General features: G+C 48.7%; 1 protein-coding gene across 2 annotated transcripts in view; it reads right to left on the bottom strand.

Moving 5' to 3' along the window:
• Nucleotides 1–12724, bottom strand: part of PAX5 (paired box 5) — a 216960-nt gene that overhangs the window by 181727 nt on the left and 22509 nt on the right. For both annotated transcript variants that reach the window (XM_045021445.1, XM_045021446.1), the window contains exon 5: nucleotides 11700–11828. In XM_045021445.1, coding sequence (XP_044877380.1) covers nucleotides 11700–11828 — 129 coding nt within the window. The remainder of the gene's footprint in view (nucleotides 1–11699; nucleotides 11829–12724) is intronic.

Raw genomic sequence — 12724 nt, 5'->3', positions numbered from 1 at the left:
AACACTCTGTGTGTGCATGTGTGTGTATGAGACTCCAGTTCCTTTTAGTCTGTCTGGGGGAAGGGGGGAGGGTTTGAATAGGTGCCCCTTAGAGGCCCGGCGGAAGCCAACACACTCCCAGAGATCAAAGCCCCAGGCCCAGAACAGAGAGCAGCAGTGCTGCTTGCCACCCGATCACTCTGTAAATGACAGTGGCCATTCATCGGCAGATCACACCCTGTCACTGTTTGTGTCAAACCACCACCGCCACCATCACCACCACTCCTTCCCGGGGAACGGCGGGAGGGGGGAGAATTCATTATCCATTAATGAGCTCTTCACAGCTCTGATCCCTGAGGCAAACACTGCTCCATTCATAAAAGTTCTCGGTGGCTGGCCAAGGGGGACCAAACGCAGCCATTTCACAGCCCGCGCACCATCTTGCTCCAGGATTTGTAACAGTTGTGAATGACAGACACTGAGACAGAGGAAGGGAGGCAGACAGACAGACAGGCAGGGGAGGAGAGACAGACACACAGACACTAGCCTCCCTAGCCTCCCTGAGCTTTGAAAAGGAACCAACTAGCAAAATCAGAGAGCAGCTGCACATGCTGCCATGTGGAGGCAGAGAGAGACCCACACACTTTTAATTGACTCATATTAAGGGCTCCATGTTCAGAGCACCTCTGCCCCGTCATTCAATACATGGCAGTAAGACGTTCTCTGCAGTGGTGAGGTAGCCGTGTTGGTCCCAGGTTATGGGAGAGACAAGGTGAGCTGGTATCTCTGGCTGGACCAGCTTCTGCTGGTGGAAGGGAGAAGCTTTCAGAGACCTGCCCAGACCTGAAGAAGAGCTCGGTGCTGTCCAAAAGTTTGTTCCTTCCACCAGAAGAAGCTGGTCCAATAAAAGATATTAACCTTACCCACCTTGTCTATCAGTGCAATATGTGGCATCTGTATCCAGTCTCTGTCCCTCCAGCGCTTTACAAAGTGAGGGCCAGATCCTGCAGCTGGATTTGCACAGCGAGCCCACTGAGTCTGCATTGATCCTAATAATCAAACTAGACTTGGGAGTTACTTTATCCACCACTGAAATGCTGCCGCCTCTGAGGTGAAACAAGGCAACTGAAGCACTTAGGAGTCCCAGTTCTGGACCGGGACCACGTTGGGCTAGGTGCTGTACAAACAGATCACCCCTGCCCCAAAGAGCTTGCCATCTAAACATAAGCCAAGAAACAGCCAGTGGAGTATCAGGAAACAAAGAGACCGTATTGATCAGCACAACAGTGCAGGAGCTGCCTAGTCATTGTCAAGTGTTTTGGGTACTACTCCAGACAGCTGTAGAACAGCTGCTGCTGCCCTTACATGAGGGTTCAGGATGGAAAGTGTCCCAGGAAGGCCCACTGGCTTGTGGCATGCAGAGAACTGAAGATATGCCAGCAGCCATACCACCTTCATAGAATATCAGGGCTGGAAAGGACCTCAGGAGATCATCTAATCCAGCCCCCTGTTCAAAGCAGAACCAATCCCAAGACAGTTTTTTTAACCCCAGTTCTCTAAATGGCCCCCTCAAGGATTGAACTCACAACCCTGGGTTTAGCAGGCCAATGCTCAAAGCACTGAGCTGTCCCTACCTTGTGCTGTGGTCCTATCAGCTCTCACCAGCAAGGCAGGATTTCGCTGAGTCATGTCTTGCATGGGCCTCATCCAGCACCCACTGCAGTCCCTAGAAAGACCCTCATTAACTGTTGTGGGCATTGCCTCAAGCCCATAGGCCTGTCACGGAGGCAATCAGCTGCAGCTTGAACTTACTTAGCCGAGCTGTGTAACAGGATAGCTTGCTCTCCAAGGGCAGGAGAAGAATCAGGTGATTCCCCTATAAATTGGATTTTTCCCCCCACTCTTTATTTCTTCCATTTGCTCCTCTGACATGTTTCAAAACTTCTCATGCTTTGGCAAAGTTAGAGGAGCAGCGTTTCATTTTTCCTCTGGCCGCTCTCCAGCTCTTCCAAAGAGGAGGAAGTTTTGGAAGGTTACAGAGTGGAAAAATGAAAACAAAAAAGTTAAAATTAAAATTAAAAATGAGCAACAGAAAATAATCCCTGGATTTCATTCATTCTACTGTCTGGGAGAAAGGGGAAAAACCAAAAATGTGAAATTTTTAAATGTACATCTACCAACCATCACTCTTATAAATGGACTTCAGAACAAAAAACAACAACAACAACTGGAGAGAACTTGATAACAAAGAACTTAATGACAATGAACATCCACACACAAACTGAAGCTGCTATACAACAAAGACAACAATCATATTCCACTGATTGAATGATAGGCACCAGCTATGGGATAAATCCTCTTGGAAAACACTGGGAAAATATAATCTAATGATTGGCAGCCATGGAAAGAGGCTGATCTATTTCACACAGATTTGTACAAATAAATCATTTAATGTCATTTGTCCAAACTTAAGGAAACACAGCTAATTTCAGAAGGAAGGAGATAGTTGGACTTTGTCCTTTAGCTCAAGTGGCAGAAGTTCATACTTTAATTCTACGGCCTGTGTTGTGCACAAGGTGAAACTTGACAATCACAATGGTCCCTCCTGGCCCTCAAATCTATCACTCTCTAATGCAACCCCACAGTGCATACAATGCAACTCCTGGAATGTGCCTATACAGCGCCTCAACCGATCTGTAATGTAGCTGGGAGAGACTTTAAATGTTAATTCCATCTGAAAGCAGCAGGATAAAATCCTACAAGTGCTTCACAGTTCAGCTAGGGAATCGAGACTAGACTGCTGACGTTGACTGGTGTTGGAGATGACAAGCATCCAACCTGGATAACAGGTCTGTCCTGTGCCTAGCACTCCTTGACAGGGCAGAGCAGGGATTCACTGGGGTGCACTAGCTGCTTGCCACAGCTCCAGTGACACTGGGTAACTATGAACACCGCTAAGTGGCCAGTTAGGCCTGGTTTAATGACTATTTTGCCTCATTGGAACGGCTCACAGCAGCCAGAGCACACTGGTGAATCTGGCCCAAGTGCTACTAATACTTTAAATACTTTCCGCCTTTTAACAGCAACCCTATATCAGTGTAATTCCCTAGAGTCCGCCGGAGTTACACCAATGTAAAAATGGTGTAACCGAGTGGAAAATCAAGCCCATAAAGGCAACAGCAGGAAGTGTAATAACTTGTTCCAGCATTTTAGCTTGCATGGTTTCTCTGAAATAATTCCAGCAAGCAGTGGATTGCATTAGAAATACCATGCATGGAGTCATTATTGTGATGTAGATAGTAAAGTCCAAATCGAATCATATTAAAGGCTGTTCTCAATGTATGGGTGTAGATATAGTTGCTTTTGGGGAATGGATACATTGATTGAACAATCATCTCATAGTATTTTGAGACATTTGGAAAGAATTACTGAACTCAAAGAACTATTTGAATGAGGGAGGAATTTAAATCAGTGCCCCCAGACCCTCAAAATCTTCATCTCATTAAAATCAACAGAAATATTTTCATGAGTAAAGAATACACATGTGACTAAGGATTTGCTAACTGTATAAGAAGATTCCAAACATCCATTGTTTCTCATGTTCTTCTTTACTCTCACATCGCTGGTTACATGTAGATTCCAAACAGTTTCATTTCTATGTCTATTTTTCCCATTCCTTTTTTGCCATATGTCTTTGGTTTTTAGGTTTGTGTGTGTGAGTATATATATATATATATATAAAAATTAATAATTTGCAAGCTATACAACATTGCTCACATATGATGAACAAATCTTGACTCACTCTCTGGTAAACCTAAACCCCACTTGACCCCTTCTGAACCCAGCATACTAGTGCTGTCACTGAGTTTTGTCAGGCACTTTAATTGAGCACACCTCTAATATAACATGTTAAAATTTCCGTCAGCGAATGATTTTTTCTCTCCATAACCTTCTGCATTTTCCCACCCAGTCTTCTGACAGCTTCCCTCACCATTTATGTCCTCACAGGCTACGTTCCTCAGTGAATTATTTCAACAGATACCTATGCACGGAAATGCTGAATATCAGGTGTCCACCTATGAGGATAGCTTTAGCCCAGAGCATGTAATATCTGGTCCTGGTAGAAACAGAGCTATGCCGATTTACACCAGCTCAAGATCTGGTCCATAGTCTTTGGCTTCTGAGCTAGACTGCACCATTTTGCTGACCGGAACAGCCTGCGTGTGTTTTCCATCACAAAATCCTTTCCAACAATTAACATTAATTGCCAGCAATATGACAAGGTCTTAAATGAGTTTTTTCCAACTTGACTAGAACCTACAAGTCTCTCAAAGACCAAACCCTTATTTTCTCCATGAAATCGACCTGAGCAAGTCTAGAAGGAAAACCCTGCTGAAAAGGGCCGGTGCAACCATGTAGGCAAACTAGGCGGCCGCCTAGGGCACCTAGGGGTTGGGGACGCCTAAAAGCCCCCTCAGGCGAGGAGGCGGAGTGGAGGAGAGCTGGGGCGGGCTCCCCAGGCGGGGTTAGCTGCCGTGGAGGCAGGCTCCCTGGGCGGGGTTAGCTGCCGCGGGGCGGGGGGGTCTCCCCGGGCGGGGTTAGGTGCAGAGGGCGGGTAGCTGCTGCGGGGGGGGGCTCCCCGGGTGGGGGGGTGGCGGGATCCCCGGGTGGCGGGCTCGGTTAGCTGCCACGGGGGGCGAGGGCCTAGGGCACGAAACTTCCTTGCACCGGCCCTGCTGCTGAAGAACCAGCCATGTGGTGCAGTGGCTTTTCTCACCTCAGTGGTGAGGACAAGAAGCGGGTTTGCCCCAGCTGCAATCTGTATTACACATGGCCAGTAAACCGTTGTCAGGTGATATTCCTTAGGGAGCGCCCTAATGTCTGATTGGTATTTGGATCCCGGAATATAAATGTGATCTAATTTCAAATGACCCTAGGAAACCCGGGTAGGCACCACCTTCCCTGGGCACATGTGAGAAGGGAAAGAGGAACCTACTCAGAGCAGCTCCCCTCCTTCCTTTGGTCCATGTGCAGAAGGGAGAAGAAGATTTCTAGTCTCTTGACCTCAAAGAAGCCTCCTCAGTCGCCAGGGAAACCAAAAGGAGACATGTTTCGTGTTTATAAAGCTTGGGAAGCAGTTGCCCGAAATACCAGGACAAGAGAATCAGGCTGTGGCCTCGACAGCCTTCCTTCCCCCACCAACTGGCTCCCTCCACCTCCCATCGATAGAGCTCCTCATGCACGGAACGGCCCTGCTCCTGCATGTCTCAGCCCTCGCCTCTGGCTCTTCCCATTCTGGCTTTCTCCACTCAGCCACTCTTCAAGCCTCCCCGCCCCCCACGTGCTGGAGCTGTCTCCCTCCTCCAGCACCCCTCAGATCCTTGTTCTTCCCCTCCCAACCCCTCCTCCTTCAGCTAGCTCCCAGCCACCGGCCTCCTCTCCTTTCCCACCAGCTCGCCTTCTCTTGCACTATCTCATTCCCAAAGGAAAAATAACAGTAAAGAGCAGAGAGGGAAGGAGAGACACTCACACGCTGCACATTCAACATCGCCGCCCCCGTGACACAGTGCTAGCATTCCACCAGAGCACCTGGCCTTACCAGGACACCCGGCTTCTGAACAGCGTTATCTGTCCTCACCCAGGCCGGTCCCTCTCTCCTTTGGGTCCCGCTTTTCCCATGGTTCGTTTGTTTGCCCATTGCCCTGGAGCAGCGCCATCGAAGAGTGGCACTGCTCGTGGGAGTAAATGCTCCTCAGAGCGAGTAAGGGCTGTACTTTGTAAGATTTTCATCCTTCAGGGCAGGAGCTACATCTTCTCTACAGTGTCATGACGACTTCTGGCACTGGTGAAATATTGATGGGCTAGATCCACAGCTGGTGGACATCAACAGAGCCCTAGTCACTGGGGCTGCACTAATTTACAGCGGGGAGGGGGCTGGCCCAAGAAAATCATAATTATTGTTATCATCTGGGTCAGTGAGTGGGAGAATGTTCCAAGTGGGCTGCCTGGCGCATAGGCAGCAAAAGAGAAGCAGAAGATAAATAAAGCAGCAGATTTTTCTCCCAGTGGCAGACAGACAAAGCAGTGTGCGGCCAGGGGTGAGACCCCACTGGATGGGTAAGTACACTGAAGAACTGTAGGCCAGACCCCCAGCTGTTGAGGGAGCTATGGACAATATGCTCCTGGCTGAAATCAGTGGAGCTCTTCTTAGGAGGTGACCTAGGTAAAAGCCAGGGGAGCTGGATGAGTGGCTAAAAATGTGGGGTGATCCCTTCTGATAACCTGGGAAAGAAGAGTTCAAATAGCATCGGCCCTTAGCCCTGCGCTCAGCAATGACACACTGTGATGGAAGCACTTTGTGGAATGCAGATTTCCATCCCCCAGCCCGTTCCCCTCCCCAGCACTGCGCACTCCTGCCTGCGGCCAGGCTGCCTCCTGCTCACCACGTGCTAACTGCGGTGGAGACATGCCCACCGCTCTGCCTGGACGTTACAGCAGCTGGTGGCCGTGGTCCTGCCGGGAGGACATGATCCATGCGCCCGGAACGAGGGAAACCCGGCCCTACCCATTACAGGGCCTTGATGCAGTTCTGCTCTCGTTGCACTTGGCCTTTGATTGGTTTGTGTGTGTGAGTGTGTGTCCTGGGAGTGTGTGTCCTGAAACGGTTTTCAAAATCACGGGTGCTTCCATCCAGGTAGGTTTGTTTGCTCTGCGCACAGCGCTCAGCTCGGCCAATGGGAACAGGCCATGGTGCATAGCCGTTTTCACTTGCAGGTCTCATGCACTAGCCCAGTGGTGCAGAGAGCCGGTGACAAGCCAGGGTTAAAGAAAAGAAAAGCTCCCCCTCCCCGGAGCGTCCCTGGAGCCTGGCCTGCGAGCTGAGACCCCACCAAACAGCAGACTCTGCAGTGGCAGCAGCAAGAGGAGCTAGTGCCTGGCTGAGGGGTTTCTGGGACTCCCAGCCACACTGCCAGGAGGGGTAGCAACAGCACCACCTGATGGGAGACGAAGAGGCGTCCCAGCTGGGAGCCCCCTTTGCCGCCTCTGTAGGGAGCCTGCCCCTCCTGCTGGCCAGGGGAGACGGACAGAGAAATCCTGGAGGAGAGAGAGAGAGGTTGCATCAAATCTCTCTGTTAAAAACACGTATTTAAACCTCTTCTCATGTGCAGTAACTGCCAGGTGAGTTCAGTGACTGCCGAGGCAGAGCGCCAGCACCCATTTGGAGTTTTGTTACAAAACCCCATCACTTATAGAAATGGGCTTGTGGGGCCCTCCAGGGACGTGACCCTGTTGAGCTATACACACACACAATCACCGCACAAACACGTTACACACCCACACTGCATGCATACACACGCTGCACGCATACACACTGCACAAACACACGCTGAACACCACTTACAGGCACCCTACACGTGCATTGTGTACAGTGCACATTGCACAAACACTGCATGTGGTGTGCAAACACACACGCTAAACACTGTGTGCAGGCATGCTGCACAAACACACAGCAAACAGTACACATGCACGCTGCACAAATGCACACCCATTGCATAAACACACGTAATGCATACAGTATGTCTGTGCCCTGCACAAACACAAACAGAGGACAACTGTACACACACACACACACATTGCATACACACTACACACATTCATTTCCTTGGTTGGATGTAAGTCTGCTTGGGGACACAACCTCCTTTCGCATACATTATGTCTTTTTCCCCTAGTCTCTCCTGTAGCTTTGTCCTGTCATCACAAGACAACGTAACACGGCACCACCAAAAGAACAAGTGAACATGAGAACAGCAGCCAGAACTGGAGAACTCCCCCTCCTCATCTGATCTATGTTCACCCCTGGTGACAAACATCACCAGGGAAAGTTTAAATCCAAACAGAAGAGTTTCTTCATTTAAAAACCAAGTAGTGATCTTGGGAGCCTCCATTTTGGGGGGAAGGGTCCCATTTGAGATGCTGCTTTTCAGAGGGCAGCCGCTCGGCACATTCTGAATTCCAGGACCCTTTACGAAGGCTTAGGCTGGACACTCAGGAACTGAGCCACCACAAACCCCTAGTCATTTCTGAAAATGCAGGCGACTTTTAATGGAATAAAACAATTTCTTTGAATAGGGATATTTGTAAAAACCTGTCTTCAAAATGTAACCTAACCTACTTGTGGGTCCCACGCTCACTGCCTGCTCCCCTCTATGGCCTTCTTTCAGCTAAATGGAATTCATTAGAAGACGATAAAATTAGATCATTCTCCATCCTCCCACCCATCTGCTCAACATGCATCACTCGGGCTTCCCACTACATGCAGGGAAAATCCGAATGAAGCAACCGAAGGTAGAGAGGGGAATCTGAAAACAAAACAGGAACCGTGCCCAACGGCGTCTGCCTTGTTAAACGTCGAAAGCCGATCGCATCTCTCTTTAGTAAGCCGGTGTCTAGCTGCTGTGTAGTCTGCTCCTTGTGTCAGTCCCAGTAGTATGTCCTTTAACTATAAGTGAAAGCAACCGATCCCATACCAAGGCACATCTGCTCCAAGTCTACTTTACAATGCGGGAGGGGGAATGGCACCTTCAGCTGTATAAGCCAATAAAGATTGTCTGATTTGGTTTGCCCCTGTTGCTATTAGGCTAGCAACCCACTGGGTTAAAGACTGGTGACAGCTGCTAAAAAAAATGTCCAGACCGAGAGGAACAAAAAAGGCAATGAATCCTACTGAGTGCTGGATACAGCTTGCAGAGCTGAAGAGCGAACCCATTGCATTTCACTGTCCCACTCAGACAGAAGCCTAGATCAATTTACAATGGTTACCTAGTCAGTGGCTCTACTTATCAGAGATCTATATACAGACAGACCCCTCCCTCAATACTGAGAGAGACATAGGTCAAAAAACTAAGTCACGAGAACGTTAACCATGTAGCGCTGAGCTCCCAAAAGTCAGTAAATGGCAAAGTTAACTCTGCCCCCTTGTGCATATATATTACGATACAGTCCATCACTAAACCATCACATTTTCCTCTTCCTGAAATAATACAATATAATATGATTCCATTACCCTAGAGTCTCCAATACAAAAGCAGGGCTTTTTTGTACTACTCAGAGTGCATTTTGAGTGCTTAACTGTGCACAGGTGACAATCGCTTAGTGCGGGGAGAAGGGTGTTAATGGAATTTACTGGGAGGAAGGGGGGATTAAGACAGAAAAAAGAAATTCCATAAAGTGGAACCATTTAACTAGACACTTGCCAAAGCACCCTGTCTACCCGACTTAACGAGTCTGCAGGAGGGAGTCCGTTAGCTGTGCGGCTTCAGTGTGCAGCTGAAGATAGCAGTACTGCTATTGCAGATTGGCGTACCGGGGATGGGTAGCCTTCTGGGTTTGAGCCTTTCACAGTCACATTCTCAATCTTTTCTCTGCCGCGATGAGGGTTTACTTCTTATAAATGAAATCTGAGATTCTCCTGTGGCGCCGGGAGTTGGGGCTTTAGGAGAAATTTAAGAAACTATTGTGATATCTCTGTAAGAGTTTGCAACATTGAGATTGCCTCTCTCCAAAACCCTCGGGGCTATGCAGCTTTTCCCTTAATGCATTGCAGAAAAGGTTAGCGCAAAGTTTTTAAAAAATCACCTTTCAGCACAGATCAACCCTGTAAAACGGCGGCCCCAAAGGAGAATGTTTTGGAAAGTTACAAGTGACTGGAAACAGGGCTGTAGGATGGAGATTCTATATTTTCTGTCCCGGTTCCCATACTGCTCTTATCACCATGGTAGATGGTTATGCATCTTTAATTAACTACAGATTTTGCTACTGCTCCTACTATAATGCCAACATTTATTTGTATAGTTATGACCTGATTTTCAAAAAGTCAAATGTGCAACTGCACATCTAATTGATGTGCACACCTACTGCAACTGCATGTACAAACCGAGTCTTTGCATCCATGCAGCCAGCCACAGTCTGAGTGAAATCTAGGCCCCACAGAGGTCAATGGGAGTTTTGCAATTGACTTCCATGGTCCCAGGATTTAAACGGCCCTCTGCACCTGACTGCTTTGTGCAGCCCTGGGAACGGCCACACGCACTCGTTGTTTCGACTTGGACAGGCACTCCGGGCTGTTTAAAAGTCAGGCTCGTTTTCTGTGTGTACATACAAAGAGTGGAATGAATTGAACAGGAGAATAACTGGCTTAAATGTCCTGTCAGGCTGTTCGGGAGGCTCAAGGCCACCAAGAAAACACTGCTTTTTCCCTTCCTGCCCCAGAGTTTACATAGACTCCGGGGTCATTTCTCCCCTTGAGGTGTGTGTGCAAATCCCATGAACAGGGCAGGCACATGGCTGGCAGAACAGACTCCTCGTCGAGAGCTGCAGTGTCTGCGCTTTGTGACCACCGTTGCACAAAAGCAACGACTGTAGTAGTTTAAGCAGCCGGGGTGGCAACAAATGGGCAGAAAGAAAACAAACTGAGGCCTCAATCCTCCAACCATTGTCACCTGCGAGCAATTTACACACGTGTGAAGTCACTCCCATACAACAATGTCTACAGGATCAGGCCCTAAACTTGCCCCGGGGTTAAAATTGTCCCACTCCTTTGATTAGAATAGGTGGGTGTGGCTGCCATGTTCTCCCGATGATATTTCCTAACCTCTGGAACTCCTGTGGTTAGATAATAAGAAACATCCTTAACATCCCTTCAAGGATGATTTAGTTGGGGTTGGTCCTGCTTTGAGCGGGGGGTTGGATTAGATGACCTCCTGAGGTCCCTTCCAACCCTGATATTCTATGATTCTAAGGAAAGAGCCGGTTATAATTTAAGGCATCTTTAAAAAATTCAAACTCAGAATATCCCATCCTTTGTCCTAAATTATCCTTATTTTTAAAGGTAATGCAGCGTGTTCATCAAAGCAACATCCAGGTTGCAAAGTGACATTTAACTATGAACCTTAAGAAGAACGCAAAACCTACAGGAAATGCTCCGTACAAAGCAAAATCAAGCCGTCTTCAGTGCAACCTTCCCTGTCAAAAATCCCACTGATGTCAATGGGAGCTGGGGAAGTGCTGGAGAAAGGAAACTGTTCCTATAAACCATCCAGATCTCAGACGAGTCTAACCCACCTGGTTTGTATTTTATTTTTTAACAAGGTGCAGTGTTGTGCCATCGTAATAATGTATCTTGCCATTGGCACTCATGGGTGGGAAGCTTTCTTAGTTTAATTCAGTTTTGTTCTTAAGTCATCGATAACATGCAATGCATCCCAAGTGCTTTATCATATATGAATACTGGCACCCGACCATAGGACCAATCCTGCTTCCATTCTAGCTGCCATATACTTCAAGTAAAGCAGGGGCAGACTATCTGGGCCTGATTGTGATTTCACGTAGACCTGTAGAAATTGGAAGAAACTCCATTGAAATTGGAGTCACACCAGCATGAAAACCTTGCACACAGAGGCAATGTCTCCTTAGCATCACTGTTGTCTCAGTACCCATCTCAGCCCAGCTGGCCAGGCAGTAGCACTCCGGTAGAAACAGTTCCCACATTAACAGATTAAGTCACAAAAGCAGGTTACATGGACCCATGTCAGACACAACTAGATATGGTGAGTTCTAAGAAAGTGAATATTGAGGACAATAGCAGATAGAGCATCTTTCTAACGCCGCCCGCCCCTTTTTCAGTACGTGCTACCGACCAAAGAGAAAATAGGCCCGTTTACCTTCATCGCGTTTGCGTTTGTTGCTTTCAGCACTGGGGGATGTAATTCCCAGAATTCCACTAATGGAGTAGGAGGAGCCTGCGGAGTCAGTGCTCACTGTCGAGACTTGGGTCACGGACCCCGTGGAGGCTGTAATTAAAAGCAGAGCAGTCAGCGTGCAGACAAACATGAAAGCCAAAGCATGCCCACAACTCTTGCCATCCCAGTCATCTTGGGACCACTTTCCACACCCTCAGCCACAACAATTTCATGTGACTCTGCAGTGCCCCAGCTAAGAAGCTGAATGGTCATGCCTGTTTTGTTGTGTTTCCTCTGACATGTGAGTTTTGAAAAGGGGCTGATGGAGCATAGCTTGTGGCAAATACACAATTGCCTGCAGTAGGGGCTTTGTGTGTGCACATGCGATGGGGTTTGCAGACCCCCCCCACTGAGATGAAAGCGGTGATGGAGCAGTGCTGGGCCAAGAAGGCCCCACCCCACATCAGCTGTGGAGCATGCTCCAAACGGAGGACCTGATTAAAATGTGAGTCTGGCAATCAAGCAGGGGAGAGGGAAGGAGAAGCTGTCTGCAGGAAGGGAGCCTGTTAGGACCTTCTGGGACAGAGGAATCCACAAGGGAAGGACCTGGACTGGGGACAAGGCCTGATGGGGAAGCCAGGGCTCTGACCCTTTTTCTCCAAGGGGGAAATCACTGGACACTGGAAGGGAACTGGGCAGCCCCAAGTGACTCTCTGAATCACAACGACTCCTTGAACAGCCTCCTCGAGGAGGGAGGCAGAGGGCTGTGATCACGTCTGTTGTGTATTTGGTTGTCGTGGTAACAGAACCTTGTGTTGCTCTGGACAACGCCCCAAAAGGAAGAGTGCCCTGGGAGGCAGGAAGTGGCCCAGGGGAGGCTGGTCCGGGGTATCAGCTAGAGGGGATGGAAACACAGCCTTCCCTCTTGCTCTGGACCCAGTGAAGAGGGAGGGCCTGGGTCTCCCAACCCTTCCCTCTGCCCCTAGCCCAACCGGGGGTAACCCAGA

This window comes from Mauremys mutica, chromosome 6, assembly GCF_020497125.1.
Source record: "Mauremys mutica isolate MM-2020 ecotype Southern chromosome 6, ASM2049712v1, whole genome shotgun sequence".
Lineage (NCBI taxonomy): Eukaryota > Metazoa > Chordata > Testudines > Geoemydidae > Mauremys > Mauremys mutica.
Note: the sequence above shows the minus strand (reverse complement) of the source record. Positions and strands in the feature narration are given on the sequence as shown.